The 20,410-nt window shown below is 39.5% G+C and overlaps 1 protein-coding gene across 1 annotated transcript in view; it reads right to left on the minus strand.

Annotated features, from left to right (window-relative positions):
• LOC117073531 (zinc finger protein 273) overlaps nucleotides 1-20,410 on the minus strand; it is a 35,598-nt gene that overhangs the window by 3,229 nt on the left and 11,959 nt on the right. The window contains exons 2-3 of the mRNA XM_033194562.1: nucleotides 15,374-15,500; nucleotides 14,774-14,869 (exon numbers count right to left, since the gene is read on the minus strand). Coding sequence (XP_033050453.1) covers nucleotides 14,774-14,869; nucleotides 15,374-15,500 — 223 coding nt within the window. The remainder of the gene's footprint in view (nucleotides 1-14,773; nucleotides 14,870-15,373; nucleotides 15,501-20,410) is intronic.

The following is a 20,410-nucleotide window of genomic DNA, read 5'->3' on the forward strand; positions in this document are numbered from 1 at the left end:
TGCCCCAGGTGAGCACAATGCAAAGAGCCATATAGAAGGAAAAGAAAAGTCTACTGCGGGCCGGGTGCAGTGGCTCGTGCCTGTAGTCCCAGCATTTTGGGAGGCTGAGGCAGGCAGATCACAAGGTCAGGAGTTCAAGACCAGCCTGACCAACATGATGAAACCTCCTCTCTGGTAAAACCACAAAAATTAGCCAGGCGTGGTGGCGCATGCCTGTAATCCCAGCTACTCAGGAGGCTGAGGCAGGAGAGTCCCTTGAACCTGGAAGGTAGAGGCTGCAGTGAGCTGAGATCGCGCCACTGAACTACGGCCTGGGTGATCAGAGCAAAACTCTGTCTCAAAAAAAAAGAAGTAAATTGCAACTCTTGGTTTCTTTTTGAAAAGAGAAGAAAAATAGTGGCACACACATATTCATTTCAGACTTCTAGGGACCTTTCCAGACACTGATTTCTGTCTCTCATGACATAAAATGCAAAAGAAATGGTGACATACTATGGAATGACAGTTTGAGTCAACTGAGACCCAAGGTGAATGTTGCAGCAGCAGAGAAACTGCAGTACTACAGACAGGGAACAGGTGTAGCAAGTGACTACTACTGACTCATGAACAAACTCCTTTAACTAAAAAACCCAAAAAACTTCAGAAAAGACACACTTTAAGAACATGTTTGAAAGACTACCAAAATCTCTAGCCAAGACAGTTGGTCTCAGACTATGACAAGACAAAGATACATTATAAAGATTGTGATGGGTAGCTTGTTTTTAATGTCCAAATCTCAATAAAAAATTATAATGCATACAAAATATGAAGGCAACATGGCCTCATCAAAAACATTATAAAATTTTCTGAAAGCAACTATTAAAGAATGCAGCTGTAAAAATTAATTTTAAAAATTTAAAATAAATTGAATACTCAATGAATTAAATAGGGACAACTATTGAAAATCAGAAATATGAGGATAAAAACACGTGTTAACAATATCAAAAACAAACTGTTAAGGTAAAATTACAAAAAAAAACTAGAAAATTTTAAAAGTAGGAAAAACTGATGTAAAAATGAAGATGCTCAACAAACTAGGATACACACACAGATATTTATAACACACACATATATAAGCACGATTTCAACAGTCACAGGCAAGAGAATCTTGGGAACTGCAAGATGAAAGTGATGTGTCATTTACAAGGATGGTCTTATGAGAAAACCAGTGAATTTGTCAAGAACATTTTGCAGGCCAGAAAAAAACTGTGTGATATAGTCAAGTCCTTAAAAAAAAAAAAAAAAAAAGCTGCCAAGTGAGAATAATACCATCAGCAAAACTGTCCTACCAGATAAAAAGGAAAAGATCTTCCAAAATAACCAAATCCTGAAAAAGTATATTGGCACTCCATTTGCCCTACATATCAAAGATGGTGAAAAGGAGTTATTTCCACTGAAAATAACATGATGCAAGAAAACAACAGATAATCATATGAAAATACATAACTTTCTGGGAGAGATATGTACATACACAAAAATACTATTCCTTAGCATTATCATAATGGTGCAGTACACATTTTTAATTATTCTCTAGAACTGGAAAGATAAAAGCATAGAAACTATTATAAACAACTGTTAATGGACACACAACATAAAAAGATACAATTAGCACCATCAATAACAATGTTGAGAACAGATGTAACAAGGAAAAAACCTTGTATGCGGCCAAGCATGGTAGCTCATGCCTGTAATTCCAGCACTTTGGGAGGCCAAGGCGGGTGAATCACAAGGTCAAGAGTTCGAGACCAACCTGGCCAACATAGTGAAACCCTGTCTTTACTAAAAAAAATACAAAAATTAGCCAGGCATGGTGGCACGCGCCTGTAGTCCCAGCTACTTAGGAGGCTGAAGCAGAATTCTTTGAACCTGGGAAACGGAGGTTGTGGTAAGCCGAGATTGCGTCACTGCACTCCAGCCTCGGCAACAGAGTGAGACTCTGTCTCAAAAAACAAAACAAAACAAAAAAACTTTGTATGCAACTGAAGTTAATTTTTTTTTACCAGGTTAAACTATATTGTTGTATCTTTTAGAGGTTTTATGTAATCCCCAAGTTACCCCCAAAAATATCTGTATGGATACACAAATAAGAAAGAAATGAAAGCATCAAAGGAAGACAAAGAAAAATGAGGGACAAAGATACAAGAATCAAATAAAACAACTAATAAAATGACATTATAAGACTTTCTCCTTCAGAAAATTATTTGAATATATATAATTAACTTTCCAATCAAGAGACATACATTTAATAAAGGGATTTATTTAAAAAATTGAAAAATCAGCCAGGCGCGGTGGCTCATGCCTGTAATCCCAGCACTTTGGGAGGCTGAGGCGGTGGATCACCTTAGGTCAGGAGTTTTAGACAAGCGTGACCAATATGGTGAAACCCCGTCTCTTCTAAAAATACAAAAATGAGCCAGACATGGTGGCAGACACCTGTAATCCCAGCTACTTGGGAGGCTGAGGCAGGAGAATTGCTTGAACCTGGGAGGCAGAGGTTGCAATGAGCTGAGATGGTACCACTGCACTACTCTAGCCTGGGTGACAGAACAAGATTCCCGCTAAAAAAAAAAGAAAAGAAAAATCGAGATCCAATTTGCCTTTCTACAAGAGTCAGAAAAGATCTAATAATAAAAAGACTGAAAGTGGCAAGATGGAAGTAGACATTCCATGCAAATATTAACAAAACGAGAGCAGCAGACATCAAAACAGTATTCCAAGCTACATCTTAAGTAACTGTCATATTTTATAAAATGTACTTTAAGTCAAAACTCCAAAGAGACAAATAAGGACATTAAACAATAACAGATTCATGGGAACCTATGACAAATTTGCGTGTGTGTGTGTGTGTGTGTGTGTGTGTGTGTATGTGTGTCTCACATTAGGGTTCCAAATATATAAAGCAAATATCAACAGAATTGAAGAAACACATAGAGAACAATTATAGAATATTTTCATATCCCATTTTCTATAATAAGAATAAAACAAGACAGAATATTAGTAAGAGAACAGAGGACCTGAAGGCAGTATAAAACAAATATTCCTAACATAGGTATACAAAACTCAACAACATTAAGATACACACCCTTATCGATAGCTCATACAACTTTCTTCTCGATAGGCCACCAAATAAGTCAAAAAAGTCTTAAAAAGTATTTTAGAACTGAAATTTTATGGATTACTTTCCATAACAAAAATAGAATGACAATATAAAACAATAATATTAAAAGCTAACAAGTTTACAAATATATAGAAATTAAACCAAATTCTTTAGCATTCTTTTGTTCAAAAGTTGAAATATTGTGAAGATGTCTATACTGTTCAATACGCAAGATTTAATGCAATGTTTTCCCAATTTCTCATTGCATTTTTGAAGACATAAAAACAGCAACCCTTAAAGTATATGAAATCTCGCCTGTAATCCCAGCACTTTGGGAGGCCGAGACGGGCGGATCACGAGGTCAGGAGATCGAGACCATCCTGGCTAACACGGTGAAACCCCGTCTCTACTAAAAATACAAAAACTAGCCGGGTGAGGTGGCGGGCGCCTGTAGTCCCAGCTACTCGGGAGGCTGAGGCAGGAGAATGGCGTAAACCCGGGAGGCGGAGCTTGCAGTGAGCTGAGATCCGGCCACTGCACTCCAGTCCGGGCGACAGAGCGAGACTCCGCCTCAAAAAAAAAAAAAAAAGTATATGAAATCTCAAGGGACAATAAAGTACCTAACAATCTTCAAAAACAGGAACAATGTTGGAAGCATTATAGTTTCTGATTTTAAAACATATTACAAAGCTACAGAATTAAAACAATTTGCTACAAGTATAAAGGTTAAAAAAAAGTAGACAAAATAGAATGTAGCACATATATATACGGTCATATGAAGAGTCATTTTCATATCCATAATTATTATACCATTGCTACTGAAAGCCAATAGGTAAAAGCAAAACAAGTTTCTGTCACCAAATCATTCAGTAGGTACAATCTGAAATATAACAATACTTGGCTGGGCACTGTGGCTCATGCCTGTAATCCTAGCACTTTGGGAGGCTGAGGAGGGCAGATCACATGAGGTCAGGAGTTCGAGACCAGCCTGGCTAACATGGTGAAACCCCGACTCTACTAAAAATACAAAAATTAGCTGGGCATGATGGCACTCGCCTATAATCCCAGCTACTTGGGAGGCTAAGGCAGTAGAATCGCTTGAATCCCGAGGGCCAGAGGTTGCAGTGACCCAAGATCATACCACTGTACTCCAATCTGGGTGAAAGAGTGAGAATCTGTATTATAAAATAAACACACACACACACACACACACACACAAAACAAACAACAACAACAAAAAAACTGGACTGTCATTCAGTTTTCAAAAAGCAGAAGATAGTCTAACAACTATAAAGATAAATTTTGATGACATTATGCAAAATAAAATGAGCCAGCCATAAAAAGACAGAGATTGTTGAGATATATGATGCAGTTACACTCCTAGAAAAAAAAGACTGGTGTTTGAAAAGTGCCATGAAAATGGGAAAAATTGGTAGTTGTTTAATATGTGTTGAGACTTAGCTTTGCAAGATAAAAACATTTTAATAAAATGTTGCATAATTATAACTCAAGTGAATATTTAAGAATATTTATTGTAAATTTTGTGATTTTTTTTTTTTTTTATTTTAAATTTTGAGACAGTCTTGCTCTTTCACCCAGACTGGAGTGCAGTGGCACCATCTCGGCTCACTGCAGCCTCCACATCCTCAGCTCAAGTGATTCTCATGCCTCAGCCTCCAGAGAAGCTGGGATTACAGGCATGCACTACCACACCTGGTTAATGTTTTGTATTTTTAGTAGAGACAGGGTTTCACCATGTTGGCCAGGCTGGTCTCGAACTACTGACCTCATGTAATCTACCCGCCTTGGCCTCCCAAAGTGCTGGGATTACAGGTGTGACATGGACTAATCACTTGATCCAGGAGTTTGAGACCAGCCTGGGTAACATGGCAAAGCCCTGTCTCTACAAATAATACAAAGAAACTAGCCAGGCATGGTGGCTCACACCTGTAATCCAGCACTTTGGGAGGCCAAGGCAGGAGGATCACTTGAGGTCAGGAGTTCAAGACCAGCCCGGCCAACATGATGAAACCCCATCTCTACTAAAAATACAAAAATTAGTGGCTCTAATCCCAGCTACCCAGGAGGCTGAGGCAGGAGAATCACTTGAACCTGGGAGGTAGAGGTTGCAGTGAGCCGAGATCGTGTCACCGCACTCCAGCCTGAGCGACAGAGTGAGACTCTGTCTCAGGGGAAAAAAAACAAAAAAACAAAAACAAAGAAACTAACTGGGTGTCATGGTACGTACTTGTAACCCAGATACTTGAGAGACTGAAATGATAGAATCATCTGAGTTTGGAAGGTTGAGGCTGCAGTGAGCCAAGATCACACCACTGCAAACCAGCATAGTTGACAGAATGAGACCGTATCTTGAAAATAAATAAATAAATACAATTATTAAAAGAAAAAAAAAAAAAAGGAAATAGAATGCCAGAGTGGCTTAAGAAAAAAGCATAAAATATGCTACCTACAAGAGACTCATTTTAGCATTGAGTCAAATAGGTCACAGATTGGAAAATATCTGTATTCCGTGAAAATAGTAACCACAATTGGGTGAGGTGGTCATAATCATTTGACACAATATGCTTTAAGTATTAGTGGTTGGGCATGGTGGTTCACACCTGTAATCCTAGCACTTTGAGAGGCTGAGGTGGGTGGGTCACCTGAGGTCAGGAGTTTGAGACCAGCCTGGTCAACATGGTGAAACCCTATCTCTACAAAACTACAAAAATTAGCCAGGCATGATAGTGGGGGAGTGCCTGTAATCCCAGTTACTTGGGAGGCTGAGGTGGAAGAATGACTTGAAACTGGGAGATGGAGATTACAGTGAGCCAAGATCGTGTCATTGCACTCCAGCCTGGGCAAGAGGGCAAGACTCTGTCTCAAAAAAAGAAAAAGAAAGAAAAAAAAAAGCATTAGCATGAGGCAAAGATTGATATTACAAAATGGTAAAATAGGTCAATTTACCAGTAATTCATAACTATTATATCTATCTATCTGTGTATGTATGTATAACATCAGGGCTCCAATATATATATAGCAATTACCGACAAAAGTGAAGCAGGAAATACATACCAACATAATAATTGTAGACTTCAAGACCCCATTTTCAAAAATAGAAAATAGAAAATTCAAATAAATTAATAAAACAAAGAAAACTTAAGGCCAGGTGTGGAAGCTTATGCCTGTAATCCCAACACTTTATGAGGCTGAGACAGGCAGATCACCTGAGGTCAGAAGTTTGAGGCCAGCCTGACCAACATGGCAAAACCCCATCTCTAATAAAAATACAAAAATTAGCTGGGTGTGGTGGTGGGCACCTGTAATCCAACTACTTGAGAGGCTGAGGAAGGAGAATCGCTTGAACCCAGGAGGCAGAGGTTACAGTGAGCCAAGACTGCATCATTGCACTCCAGCCTGGGTAACAGAGCAAGACTCCATCTCAAAAATAAAAAAAAAAAAAAAAGAAAACTTAGACTTTATAGACCGTATTAATCATTTTGCATATAGAGGAATATCTGAGAGGGGATAATTTATAAAGAAAATAAGGTTTACTTGGCTCACCCTTTAGCAGACTATACAAGAAGTGTGTGCCAGCATCTGCTTCTGGTGAGGGTCTCAGGAAGCTTACAATCACGATGAAAGGCAAAGAGTGGACATATCACATGGTGAGAGAGCAAGTGTGAGGTGAAGGAGCCAGGTTCTTTTAATGAACCAGCTTTCATTTGAATTAATAAAGTGTAAGCTTTCTGATTACCAAGAGGATGGTGCCAAGCTATTCATGAGAAATTTTGCCTCATGACCAAAATAACTCCCATCAGTTCCCATTATCCAACATTGAGGATTACATTGCAGCATGATGTTTGGAGAACATGGACATTCAAACCATATTATAGATCAACTAGGCTTAACAGACATGCAGAAAATTTGCCAGTCAAATGCAAGAGATTACACAATATTTTTATTTACACCTGGTGTATTCTGTTAGGACACATATCAACTCATTTAATTTAAGAATACCATGGCCGGGCACAGTGGCTCACGCCTGTAATTCCAGCACTTTAGGAGGCCGAGGCGGGCGGATCACGAGGTCAGGAGATAGAGATCATCCTGGCTAACATGGTGAAACTCCATCTCTACTAAAAATATAAAAAAAAAAATAGCCGGGTGTGGGGTGTGGTGGTTGGCGCCTGTAGTCCCAGCTACTTGGGAGGCTGAGGCAGGAGAATGGTGTGAACCTGGGAGGCGGAGCTTGCAGTGAGCCAAGATTGAGCCACAGCACTCCAACCTGGGTGACAGAGCGAGACTCCGTCTCAGACCAAAAAAAAAGAATACCAGGCAGGCACAGTGGCTCATGCCTATAATCTCATCGCTTTGGGAGATCAAGGTGAAAGAATCATGTGTTTTGAGACCAGCGTGCACAACCTAGAGAGTCCTTGCCCCTACAAATAATTTAAAAAACTAACCAGACATGGTAATGCATGTCTGTAGTCCCCAACTACTCAAAAGCCTGAGGTAAAAGGATCACTTGAGCCAAGGAGGCTGAGGCTGCAGCCAGTGAAAATCATGCCCACTGCACTCCAGCCGGGATGACAGATTAAGATCCTGTCTCAAAACAACAAGTATAGAGGACCAAAATTATACACTGTGTGTTTTCTGACCAAAAATGAATGATACTAGGAATTAAAAGTAAAACTGGCAAATCTTAAAATATATGAAAATAAAATACTCTTCAACATATTTTTGCTCAGGGGTCAAAACATTAAATTTAAAAAAAAATATCGGCCAGGCACGGTGGCTCACGCCTATAATCCCAGCACTTTGGGAGGTCGAGGTGGGTGGATCATCTGAGATCAGGAATTTGAGACCAGCCTGGCCAACATGGTGAAACCCAGTCTCTACTAAAAAAAATACAAAAATTAGCCAGGTGTGATAGTGTGAACCTGTAATCCCAGCTAATCAGGAGGCTGAGGCAGGAGAATCGCTTGAACCTGAGAAGCAGAGGTTGCAGTAAGCCAAAATTGTGCCACAGCACTCTAGCCTGAACATACAAATTCAATATAATTTCTACAAAAAATCCCAATAGCACAGATTTTACAGAAATATTGTTAAATTTTGATTACGAACTATAGTCAAATATCCATGAAAAAGAACAAACAGACATTATACTTTCTGATTTCAAAACATATTAAAAGATACAATAACCAAAACAGCATGGTACTGACGCAAAAACAGATAAACAAATGAAAGAACAGAACAGGGAACTCAAAAATGAACTCTTCTGTATATGATCAAATGATCTTCCACAAAGTTGTCATGAGCACAATAGAGAAAAGATATTCTCTTCAAAATATAATGTTGAAAACTGGACCTCAACACTGATAACAGAAGATTGGATTATTTCCGTGAACCATATATGAAAAATATTTTAAATAAGATACTTAGAAAATTGGTCAGGTGCGGTAGCTCACGCCTGTAATCCCAGCACTTTGGGAGGCCAAGATGGGAGGATCAGATCAGGAGTCTGAGACCAGCCTGGCCAACATGATGAAACCCCGTCTCTACTAAAAATACAAAAATTAGCCGGGTATGGTGGTGCACATCTGTAATCCTACCTACTTAAGAGGCTGAGGCAGGAAAATTGCTTGAACCTGGGAGGTGGAGGGTGCAGTGAGCCGAGATCATGCCACTGCACTCCAGTCTAGGTGACAGAGCAAGACTCCATCTCAAAAAAAAAAAAAAAAAAAAAAAAGATACTTAGAAAAAAATATAAGGCAAAGACATGACATTGGTTTTGGCAACATTCTCTTAGACATGACATTAAATGCATAAGCAACAAACATAAAGAATAAAAAAATTTAACTACACTATATTTCAAAACTTTTGCACATCAAAGAAAACATTCAATAACGTGACAATGCCTCTTACTAAATGGGTGATAACATTTGCAAATCACATGTGATGCGAGTTAATATTCAGAATATATAAACAACTCTTAAAATGGAAAAATAAAGTTGAATAACCTGATTTAGAAATGGATAAATAATTTAATAATATTTTCATCAAAGATACACAGGCCAGCCACGGTGACTAGTGCTTGTAATCCCAGCACTTTGGGAGCCTGAGGCAGGAAGGTTATTGAAGGTCAGTAGCTCGAGACTAGACTGGCTAACATGGTGAAACCCCGTCTTTACTAAAAATACAAAAATTAGCCAGGTGTGGTGGCGCACACCTGTAATTCCAGTTACTCGGAAGGCTGAAGCAGGAGAACCAGTTGAACCCGGGAAGGCTGGAGGTTGCAATGAGCTGAGATCACGCCACTGCACTTCAGCCTGGGCAACACAGTCCATTTCAAACACACACACACACACACACACACACACACACACACACACACACAAATGGGAAAAAGTGTTTGAAAGGACACACAAAATTACTAATTTATAGAGAAATGCATAAAAATCACAATAAAAAATAAAATCATCTCACATTCAACAGAATGGCCACTACTAATTTTTAAAAACATCGAATCTTAATCATTTTTATTGGAAAATAAAACCCACGTTCATTGTTGGTGAAAAACCAGATGCAGCCATTATTTAAAACTCTTATAAATGTTCCTCAGATAATTAAAAATGAAATAATCACCAAATACAACAATCCTATTTATGAATCTGTATCCAAAACATGCAACACAGGACCTGAAAGACATATTTGAACTTTCATGTTTGTTGTACCACTATTCACAAAACCCAAAAGGCTGAAGCAACCCAGATGTTCCTTGAAGACATCAAAAAATGTAACACATACATAAAATGGAATATTATTGAGCCTTAAGAAAATCATGTCACATTTTAAGATAAACTTTGAGAATATTGTCTCCTGAAATAAGCCAGTGACAAAATGATGGATACTATATGATTCCACTTATATGAGATAGTAGTCACACTGATCAAAACAGGAAGTTGAAGGGTGTTTGTCAAGGGCCAAAGAGAGTAAAATGAACAGTTGTTACTTAATGGGTATTGAGTTTCAGTTTTACAAAATATAAAATTTCTAGAAGTTTTTAACATAACAATGTGAATATACTTTACATGTCTGAAATGTACAGCTTTTTTTTAATTCTTTTTTGAGACAGGGTCTCACTCTGTCATCCAAGTTGGAGTACACAATTTTGGCTCAATGCAACATCAAACTCTAAGGCTCAAGTTATCCTCCCCTCTCAATCTCTCTAGTAGCTGGGACCATAGGCGCACACCACCATGCCTGACTATTATTAAAAATTATTTGTAGAGAGGGCATCTTCATATGTTGCCCAGGGTGGTCTCAAACATTTGGGTTCAAGTGATCTTTCTGTTTTGGCCTTTCAAAATCCTGGGATTACAGATGTGAGCCCCCATCATACCTGGCCCTGAAATGTACACTTAAATAGATTTAAGATAGCAAATTTTATGTTATGTGTTTTTACAAGAATTACTTTTTTAAAAGAAAAACTGAAAAAACACACAATTATAAATCTTTCCAAAAATTACCTTCAAATAACAAAAGTGTTTTTCTTACATAAGGAAAACATATATTCAGGCCAGGTGCAGTGTCTCACACCTGCAATCCCAGCACTTTGGGAGGCCAAGGCGGCAGATCACGAGGTCAGGAGATCAAGACCATCCTGGCTAACACAGTGAAACCTCGTCTCTACTAAAAATACAAAAAAATTAGCCGAGTGTGGTGGTGGGTGCCTGTAGTCCCAGCTACTCTGGAAGCTGAGGCAGGAGAATGACATGAATCCGGGAGGCGGAGCTTGCAGTGAGCCAAGATTGCGCCACTGCACTCCAGCCTGGGTGACAAAGCGAGACTCCATCTCAAAAAAAAAAAAAAAACAACAACAACAACAACAAAAATACACATTGTTAAAAACACATGGGGAAAAGAAGACTACTTCCATGACTACTTACTTAGATAAAACAACCATTGAAAATCATCTAAGAAAGAATATATACAAGATAAGCCATGACCAAAATTGAGGTCATATTTATAGACAATAACACACACATATATAAAATCTGATTGTGATAGACTTGACTAACTTCTCTCTTAATTAAACTTCACATTGTCTTAAAGTATACAAACAGAATTGCAAATTGTCTAAAATTATATGTAAGTAAAAAACAAAAAACACAATACACTGATGTTAAGAAACCAACAATAAAATAACACTAATCTGGAATGGCAACAATAATAGAAAACGTTTACTCGTAAACTATGGTATGCAACATTGATGTACCATTAAAAAAGAATTTATTAGCCAGGCATGGTGGCTCATACCTGTAATCCCAGCACTTTGGGAGGCCAAGGCAGGTGGATCACGGGGTCAGGAGTTCGAGACCAGCCTGACCACAGTGGTGAAACCTCGTCTCTACTAAAAGTACACTGGGCATGGTGGGAGGCGCCTGAATCCCAGCTACTCAGGAGGCTGAGGCAGGAGAATCGCTTAAACCCAGGAAGCGGAGGTTGCAGTGAGCTGTATCATGTCATTGCACTCCAGCCTGGGACATAAGAGCTAAAAATTCTATCTCAAAGAAAAAAAAAAGGAAAAGAAATATAAAATAAAATAACAGAAAAAATTTGAACTAGCACATAGAAAGTAAACTATATAGGGAGAGTGACATTAGTAAGATGCAAAAATAAAAGGTGCCCTATTCGTTTATCCCCTCACAACAAGAAAATTTGTCAGCCATCCCTGAAAAAAATGCCTCTATGAGAGAATCAGGCATCATGGCTCACACCTGTAAGGACAACTACATGGTACATTAAGGTTGGAGAATCGCTTCAGGCAGGAATTTTAAGACCAGCCTGGGTTATGTAGCAACACTCCATCTTCAAAATAAACTCCTTTAAAGAATCTTTGAGATCCAGGGAGGAAGTTATGAAATTCTGCTAAAGTCCAAGATTGAGGAGTGTTTTTTCCAGAAGGTAGGCCCTCATTCAGGAGGCAAATTACAGGACCCCTGTTCTTGGCTGCAGACCACGAAATGGCCCACCCAACTTGGTCTCACTGCGAATTCTGAATTTACTCTGTAATGATCCCAAACTCCTCCCAGCCACAATCTGGGAGAGGTCCTGCCCTTCCAGAGGCTTGGAGGAAGACACACATTTATAGCCATGTGGACAGGCCTGCAGACCTTGGGTTTTACTATGGTCCCTGAAGCAGTTCAATGACTCAGTTCCAGCTCCCTGAGCTACAGCTCATGGCCAGTTCTGCCTACATAGAAATCCGCACAGTGACCTGGGAAAATCCTCTCTGGTACTCAGTGAAATCCATACTCATCCATATCCTAATAAAAGGCCCACCATATATAGACCCAACTGCAAAAACCTGCCCTGGTGTATTCCCCACAAAGCAAAGTCCTGAAAGATTCAGTCTGTCCAAAAATATAATGGGAATTACAACTACCCAAGCTCCTTGTAACAGTCAACTAAAGGTGGACCCTAGAGCAAACCCAGCATCCCTGTGAGCAAGCTACCTCTCCACTACAAACCCAGAGGGCAACCCATCACTCTGGGGGCCAACACAAAGAGATCTTTACCCCCTGAAACCAGGTTATAAAAACTTAAAGAGGTGTTTGTTTCTTCAAATTCACAGACATCAATGCAAAACAATATTGTGCCATTGTCAATTGCTTCTATTTTAACATAGCACTGGAAGTATGTATTAGAAGAATTAGTTTTTAAAAAAAAAGAGGCTGGGCGTGGTGGCTCACGCCTATAATCCCAGCACTTTGGGAGGCCGAAGCGGGTGGATCACGAGATCGAGACCATCCTGGCTAACATGGTGAAACCCTGTCTCTACTAAAAATAGAAAAAATTAGCCGGGTGTGGTGGCGGGCGCCTGTAGTCCCAGCTACTCGGGAGGCTGAGGCAGGAGAATGGTGTGAACCCGGGAGGCGGAGCTTGCAGTGAGCCTAGATAGCACCACTGCACTCCAGCCTGGGCAACAGAGCAGACGCCATCTCCAAAAAAAAAAAAAAAGAAAGAAAAATAGCCATTGAAATTGAGGACAAATAAGTTGCTGTTGCTGTTGTAAATCATATGATCTTATCTTTTAAAAACCACAACTAGTACGTGAAAACCTGTTTAAACTAATAAATACACTCAGTAAATTACCAAAATATAAAATTAACATACAAGTTATGATTCCATACACTTAAACTATCTGGTAAAATAGAGGAAGAAAACAATCTTATTTACATTAGCATTAAATCATAAATTTATGAGAAGAAATTTAACCAAGCTGGTAAAAAATCTTTTTTGACAGTTTTGCTCTGTTGCCCAGGCTGAAGTGCAGTGGGGTGATCTCAGCTCACTGCAACCTCCGCCTCCCAAGTTCAGGTGATTGTCCTTCCTCAGCCTCCCAAGTAGCTGGTGGTGCACACCACCACGTCCAGTTTATTTTTTGTATTTTTAGTAAAGACGAGGTTTTGCCTTGTTGGCAAGACCAATCTCGAACTCCTGACCTCAAGTGATCCACCCGCCTCAGCCTCCCAATATGCTGAGATTACAGACGTGAGCAGCCATACCCAGCCTAAAAAATCTTCACAATGAAAGATATATCAATGAAAAAAATTAAGACACAAATAAACTTAAAAATATTTTACACATATGGATTCAAAGAATAAATACTGTTAAAATGTCATTTATCCAAAGTGACCTAGAGATTTAATAAACTCCCTATCAAAATTGCAATGGTATTTTGTTTACAGTAATGGAAAATACAATCCTAAAATTTACATGAAACCACAATAAACTTTTAATAGCCAAAGCAATCTTGAGGAAAAAGAACAAAGTAGAAGGTCATCATACTTTATAATTTCAAACTATATTTCAAGGCCATAGTAATAAAAACAGGATTGTATGTGCAGAAAAATGAAGAAAAATCCAATGTAATAGAAACTACTCCCACATATTTCAGACACGATGCAAAAAGAGAACTTGAAAAATAGTTTAACATAGTTTCTCAAAATTATGCAGATATCTGTGTGTCCCCAAAAACAATGGAAAAGCAGTAAGACTGTGCAGTCTCCTATATGCCATGAAGAGGACTTTAGCTTTCACCATAAACTTGAAGGAAAAATCACTGAAGGGAAAGTAGAGCCTTAGAGAATTTAAAAGCACAGACAGAATATGCTCCTATGCAAGAGCAAAAGAAAAAAAACCCAGCTCCCCAGAAACAACTTCTTTGGAACACAGCTTCCCAAATCACATTTTTTTCTTTTTTTTTTGAGACGGAGTCTCACTCTGTTGCCAGGCTGGAGTGCAGTGGCACGATCTTGGCTCACTGCAACGTCCGCCTCCCTGGTTCAAGTGATTTTCCTGCCTCAGCCTTTCAAGTAGCTACAACTACAGGTACACGCCACCACGCCCAACTAATTTTTGCATTTTTAGTAGAGACAGGGTTTCACCATGTTGGTCAGAATGCTCTCAATCTCTTGACCTCGTTATCCCCCCGCCTCCCAAAATGCTGGGATTACAGACATGAGCCACCGCGCCTGGCCCAAATCACATTTTAAGAACTGGCTTTCTCCTTGACCTTTAGACCTGTTATCTGTGTCATCTGTTATATTCACTGTCACTCTCACCTACCTGGGGGTTTGACTACCATCGCATGTCTCTTCATATTGCAGGGCTCTTTTCCTTGCTCCAGACAAATGATCAGGTCTGGCTTGGAGACAGCAATACCTGTTTTATTAAAAATGAGTAACATGAATCTTGCTCATATTCTCCCATTATCAACCTAGTAATGTGCTCAGTAAAGAGGATGTAATTGTTGTAGTAAATTAATCCCAAAATATCTAATAACATAAATTTCTAAATATTTGGAAAATATTTTAAATTTGTATGTTCTTAATTTCACTACTCAGTACTACTGCATCATTGGTGGTGGCAATCAGATTTTAAGGTGTAGGCAACTTTTATGCCACTAAATTTTTGGAATTATCATTAATCTAGAGTGAAGGATACAGAGTAGCTCAGGAATGAGGAAAGTTCAGGTCAAGATGAAACATCTTAAAGAGATTCGTTTCTAAATGAACAAATCCCCAGGATTTTCTTGAAAACAGGGATCTAAAACTTATTTATGCAACAGGGATCTAAAACTTATTTATGCAAAGCACAAATTTCCAAAAAAATACCTACAGAAAGGAGCAATGAAACCTTTAAATTATGTATTAAAATTATCCTCACCCAGGAAGACCAGGTTTCTGTAGTTATCTAACATCACATTCCTATACAAATTCTGCTGTGAAGTGTCCAGGCATTGCCACTCCTCCAGAGAGAATTCTATGGCCACATCCCTAAATGTCAGTGGTCCCTGAAAAACATACACACAAACATATTTACCAACTTGCCCTGGACAGAATTTTTAATTTGACTCAAGGTGGAATGGGAAAGTAGATAATTGGTTTTTACTTATAGGAGTGACTAAAATTATCCAATAAAATAATTTTCAAAACAGAAATATTCTCAAATGTATTCTCCAACTCTGAGAAAAGAGTGGCAGAAGATCCACAACAGCAGTTTATATATGATACTTTTCTAGATAATAAAGTATAGAATTAATGACACAAAAACATGTACATTTGTGAGTGCTATATTTACATCATACAGAATGAGCTGTGTATATTTTTCAGATAGAAAGAAATGTGTTACAAGCTAGATTTAAAATTTTAATGTGTACAATAATAAACTGGAGATCTTGTTATGCAGATTTTCTTTCCAGAGGATCTGGAATAAAGTCTGAGTTTCCAAATTTTTAACAAGCTCACCAGTAATGCCAATGTTTTTGGCCCAAGAAGAATATTTTGTCAAACATCCAGTAAGTGGAAGAGCCTGTGTCTTTCCCAGATTTTCTGGCCTGTAAACAAAGATGAGAGCCTTTATTTTCCAAAGACAAATATATACAAAGGAAACCTAAGAAAGAAGGGCAGCTTCCAGATTAAATGTGGTTTACGCACATTAGCTGCATAAAGATACTTAATAAAGAAGAGAAAAACAACTCTATAGTAAGAAAAATAAATCTGTCAGGGAGCTCTTTTATTATACATAAGTTCTGGGTTACATGTTCTGTTACATAGGTATACCAAATGAATCACTAACGTCAACTGAACTAGGACAAATTTGTATGATGTGCTGAGGCAAACAGAAAAACACAGCATCGCTGCTTCAATATTGCCCCTCGCAAAAGTAAATTATAGTCTGAATGTAACCATACATAAATATCAGTTTTATGCCCTCTTTAAGATACAGATAACTCTTACGTTGTTATTTTGTGTGTGTGGTTTTTTTTTTTTTTTTTTATCTGAGACAGTTTTGCTCCCTTGCCCAGGCTAGAGTGCAATGGTGTAATCTCGGCTCAGTGCAACCTCTGCCTCCCTGATTCAAGCGATTCTCCTGCTTCAGTCTCCCAAGTAGCTGGGATTATAGGAGCCGGCCACTATGACCAGCTGATTTTTTTTTTTTTTTTTTTTTTTTTTTTAGTAGAGATGGAGTTTCACCATGTTGGCCAGCCTGTTCTCGAACTCCTATCCACCTCAGCCTCCCAAAGTGCATGGGATTACAGGCGTTAGCCACGTACCTGGCTTATGTTGTTATTTTTAATAGTAATTTTAAGTAGTCTTTAACACCATAGAGAGGATTTTCTCCTAATATTTTTTTTTTAGAGATACAGTCTCACTCTGTTGCCCAGGCTGGAGTGCAGTGATGCAATCTCTGATCACTACAACCTCTGCCTCTCAGGCCCAAGCGATTCTCCTGCCTCAGTCTCCCTAGCTTGTAGCTGGGACTACAAGCATGCGCCACCACACTCAGCTAATTTGTGTATTTTTAGGATAGATGAGGTTTCACCATGTTGGCCAGGCTGGTCATGAACTCCTGGTGTCAGGTGATTTGCCCACCTCAACCTCCCAAAGTGCTGGGATTACAGGCATGAGCCACCATGTTTGGCCATCTCTGAGTAATTTTTTTTTTTAGAACTTTTTGGGTAATAAATGTTATTCTGTTTAAATAAGCATTTTGTTAATTCTGTTTTGCATAGAGCTAATGGAGAACACAAATGGAACCCCAACATTACATGTTCTCCATATTTTACAAATGACCCCAGCTTGTTAGGAACAGGCCCCCCAAAATCTGGCCATAAACTGGCCATAAACAAAATCTCTGCAGCACTGTGACATGTTCATGATGGCCATAACGCCCATGCTGGAAGGTTGTGGGTTTACCGGAATGAACATCTGGCCCACCCAGGGCGGAAAACCGCTCAAAGGAGTTCTTAAACCACTAACAGTGGCATGAGTGATCTGTGCCTTAAGGATGTGCTCCTGCTGCAGATAACTAGCCCAACCCATCCCTTTATTTCAACCCATCCCTTTATTTCCCATAAGGAATACTTTTAGTTAATCTATAATGTATAGAAACAATGCTTATCACTGGCTTGCTGTCAATAAATACATGGGTAAATCTCTGTTTGAGGCTCTAAGCTGTGAAGGCTGTGAGACCCCTGATTTTCCACTCCACACCTCTATATTTCTGTGTGTGTGTCTTCGATTCCTCTAGCACCGCTGGGTTAGGGTCTCCCCAACCAAGATGGTCTCGGCACCAGCTTTTCCCCAACAGGAATTTTGAGTATCTACAGCCACAAAGGAAACATTTTTAATGTTTCACATCACAAATTCATGGTGAGAATTCTGCATGGAATATAAGAAGCCATGGAAAGGAGTATTTTTCAGAGACCCTTGACTATCATAAGAACTTTTTAAAGTAGTTAAAGCAAACTTATTAGGGAAGAAAACTGCAAGTAGAGAAGCAAAGGTTCACAAGTACTAAACGCATGGCATTCCAGGAAGAAGAGTGGGCATGATCTGAGACATGTTTAGCTAAGGAAAAAAAAAAGACCATTTTTTCCTCTTTTCTCCTCCTTCTCTGGGATTCCTTCTCAGATGAGATTCTCTGAACAAATTACACCTGCATCTTGAGAATATGCCTTTAAAGTGTCAGCACCACCTGTTTACCTGCTAGCACCACACCCACAGGCAGATGACAAGAAAAAGTCCAAAACAGATAAAGTCCACCCATTTCTGTTCTTTTTTTTTTTTTTTTTTTTTTTTTTGAGACGGAGTCTTGCTCTGCCGCCCAGGCTGGAGTGCAGTGGCCGGCTCTCAGCTCACTGCAAGCTCCGCCTCCCGGGTTCAGGCCATTCTCCTGTCTCAGCCTCCCGAGTAGCTGGGACTACAGGCGCCCGCCTCGTCGCCCGGCTAGTTTTTTTGTATTTTTTAGTAGAGACGGGGTTTCACCGTATTAGCCAGGATGGTCTCGATCTCCTGACCTCGTGATCCGCCCATCTCGGCCTCCCAAAGTGCTGGGATTACAGGCTTGAGCCACCGCGCCCGGCCTTCTGTTCTTTATAACAGCAAAGATTCAGGAACAATGAGCTGCTCCAGAGAGATAAAAATAAAGTTTCTCTTTCTCTGTCCTCAGGTGCCCTCCCTTGCCACAGACACCAGCAATTTCTGCTACAGTAATGGCAATATGGGCTGCACTGTTCTGTTCCTACCAAATTCAAACAGAACTGGCCCTGTGACCACCCTTTAGTACAAAGGCAGAAATTAATTCTTATGAATGTATTTTGAACCCCTCATAGCTGATTCTGTTCTCACTCTAGAATCACCTGAGGCACTCATTAGGTTGGTGTGAAAGTAATTGTCGTTGCTGCCAATTTCTTTTTAATGGCAAGGAAAAAGAAATAAAAATAATAAGTAATAATAATAGTTGTTTTTGTTGTTTTGTTTTGTTTTTTAACAGCAGAAACAGACCAGGTGCGATGGTTCATGCCTATAATCCCAGCACTTTGGGAGGCCAAGGAGAGTGGATCACCTGAGGTCAGGAGTTCAAGACGAGCCTGACCAACATGGCCAAACCCCATCTCTACTTAAAAAAAAAAAAGAAAAAAATTACCAGGACGTGGTGGTGCATGCCTGTAATCCCAGCTACTGGGTAGGCTGAGGCAGAAGAATCACTTGAACCCAGGAGGCGGAGGTTGAAGTGAGACAAGATTGAGCCATTGCACTCCAGCCTGGGCGACAGCAAAAATCTCTCAAAAACAAAAAAAGGAGAAAACGACAATTACTTTTGCACCAATCTAATAATTAAAACAACATGGATGCTTCCACCAAGGACATTAAACAGAACTTGCGGAAAGGGCACAAGTAAAAAGATTTCTGCAAATTGGCCATGTAATCCTCATTAGAAGCCTGAGCTGATAATCACTTAGCTAAGCATTGCCTCTCAGACTTTAATGAGCTTATAAATCAGTTGGTGATTTTGGTCCCACTCTATGTAATGTGATTCTGCAGGTTTGGAAAGGGTCCATGAACGGGTATTTTAAAGAAGTCCTTGTCAATGCTGATGTTGCTCCCCTTAGGCTCATTATTAGCACTAGTTAGAGGAAGCAGGCACAGCAAAGTGTAGCTTATACTCAACACTCTTGTCACAACACAAATGAAGACAATCCATCTCCACCCTAAAGTATCTTCTTTGCTGTCTCTTTAAAGTTTACAGATGAAAAAGAAGGCAGCAATGTCTGAATAAGTCTGCCTTTGGAAAACAGCACATACACATGTACACTGCAATGTTTATTAAGCAGACACTGTGTTCACTGTGTTCTCACTCTCAAGAGTATGTTACACAGCGCTTCACTGGGAATAACACATTATGTGATTGAATCCTCATAACACCCTGGGGGCTAGTACTAAATGTTCAGTAATTCCCAGGATTTAGATGAAGGACCCAGTATTTTTATTTCTTCTTCTGTTTCTCTGTCATTGGGTTTTTAAAAAATGTACAGAATAGTGGCTCAAGCCTGTAATCCCAGCACTTTGGGAGGCCGAGACGGGCGGATCACGAGGTCAGGAGATCGAGACCATCCTGGCTAATATGGTGAAACCCTGTCTCTACTAAAAAATACAAAAAACTAGCCGGGCGAGGTGGCAGGCGCCTGTACTCCCAGCTACCTGGCAGGCTGAGGCAGGAGAATGGTGTAAACCCGGGAGGCGGAGCTTGCAGTGAGCTGAGATCCGGCCACTGCACTCCAGCCTGGGCGGCAGAGCGAGACTCCGTCTCAAAAAAAAAAAAAAAAATGTACAGAATAAAAACAAAATACAGACAGATGAGAGAGGCACAGAAAGGAAAATTTCAATGTAGTTTAAAGGAATTTTTATTGTGTTTATA

The sequence above is a fragment of the Trachypithecus francoisi genome, unplaced genomic scaffold, assembly GCF_009764315.1.
Source record: "Trachypithecus francoisi isolate TF-2019V2 unplaced genomic scaffold, Tfra_2.0 Lachesis_group4, whole genome shotgun sequence".
In the NCBI taxonomy this organism is placed as follows: domain Eukaryota; kingdom Metazoa; phylum Chordata; class Mammalia; order Primates; family Cercopithecidae; genus Trachypithecus; species Trachypithecus francoisi.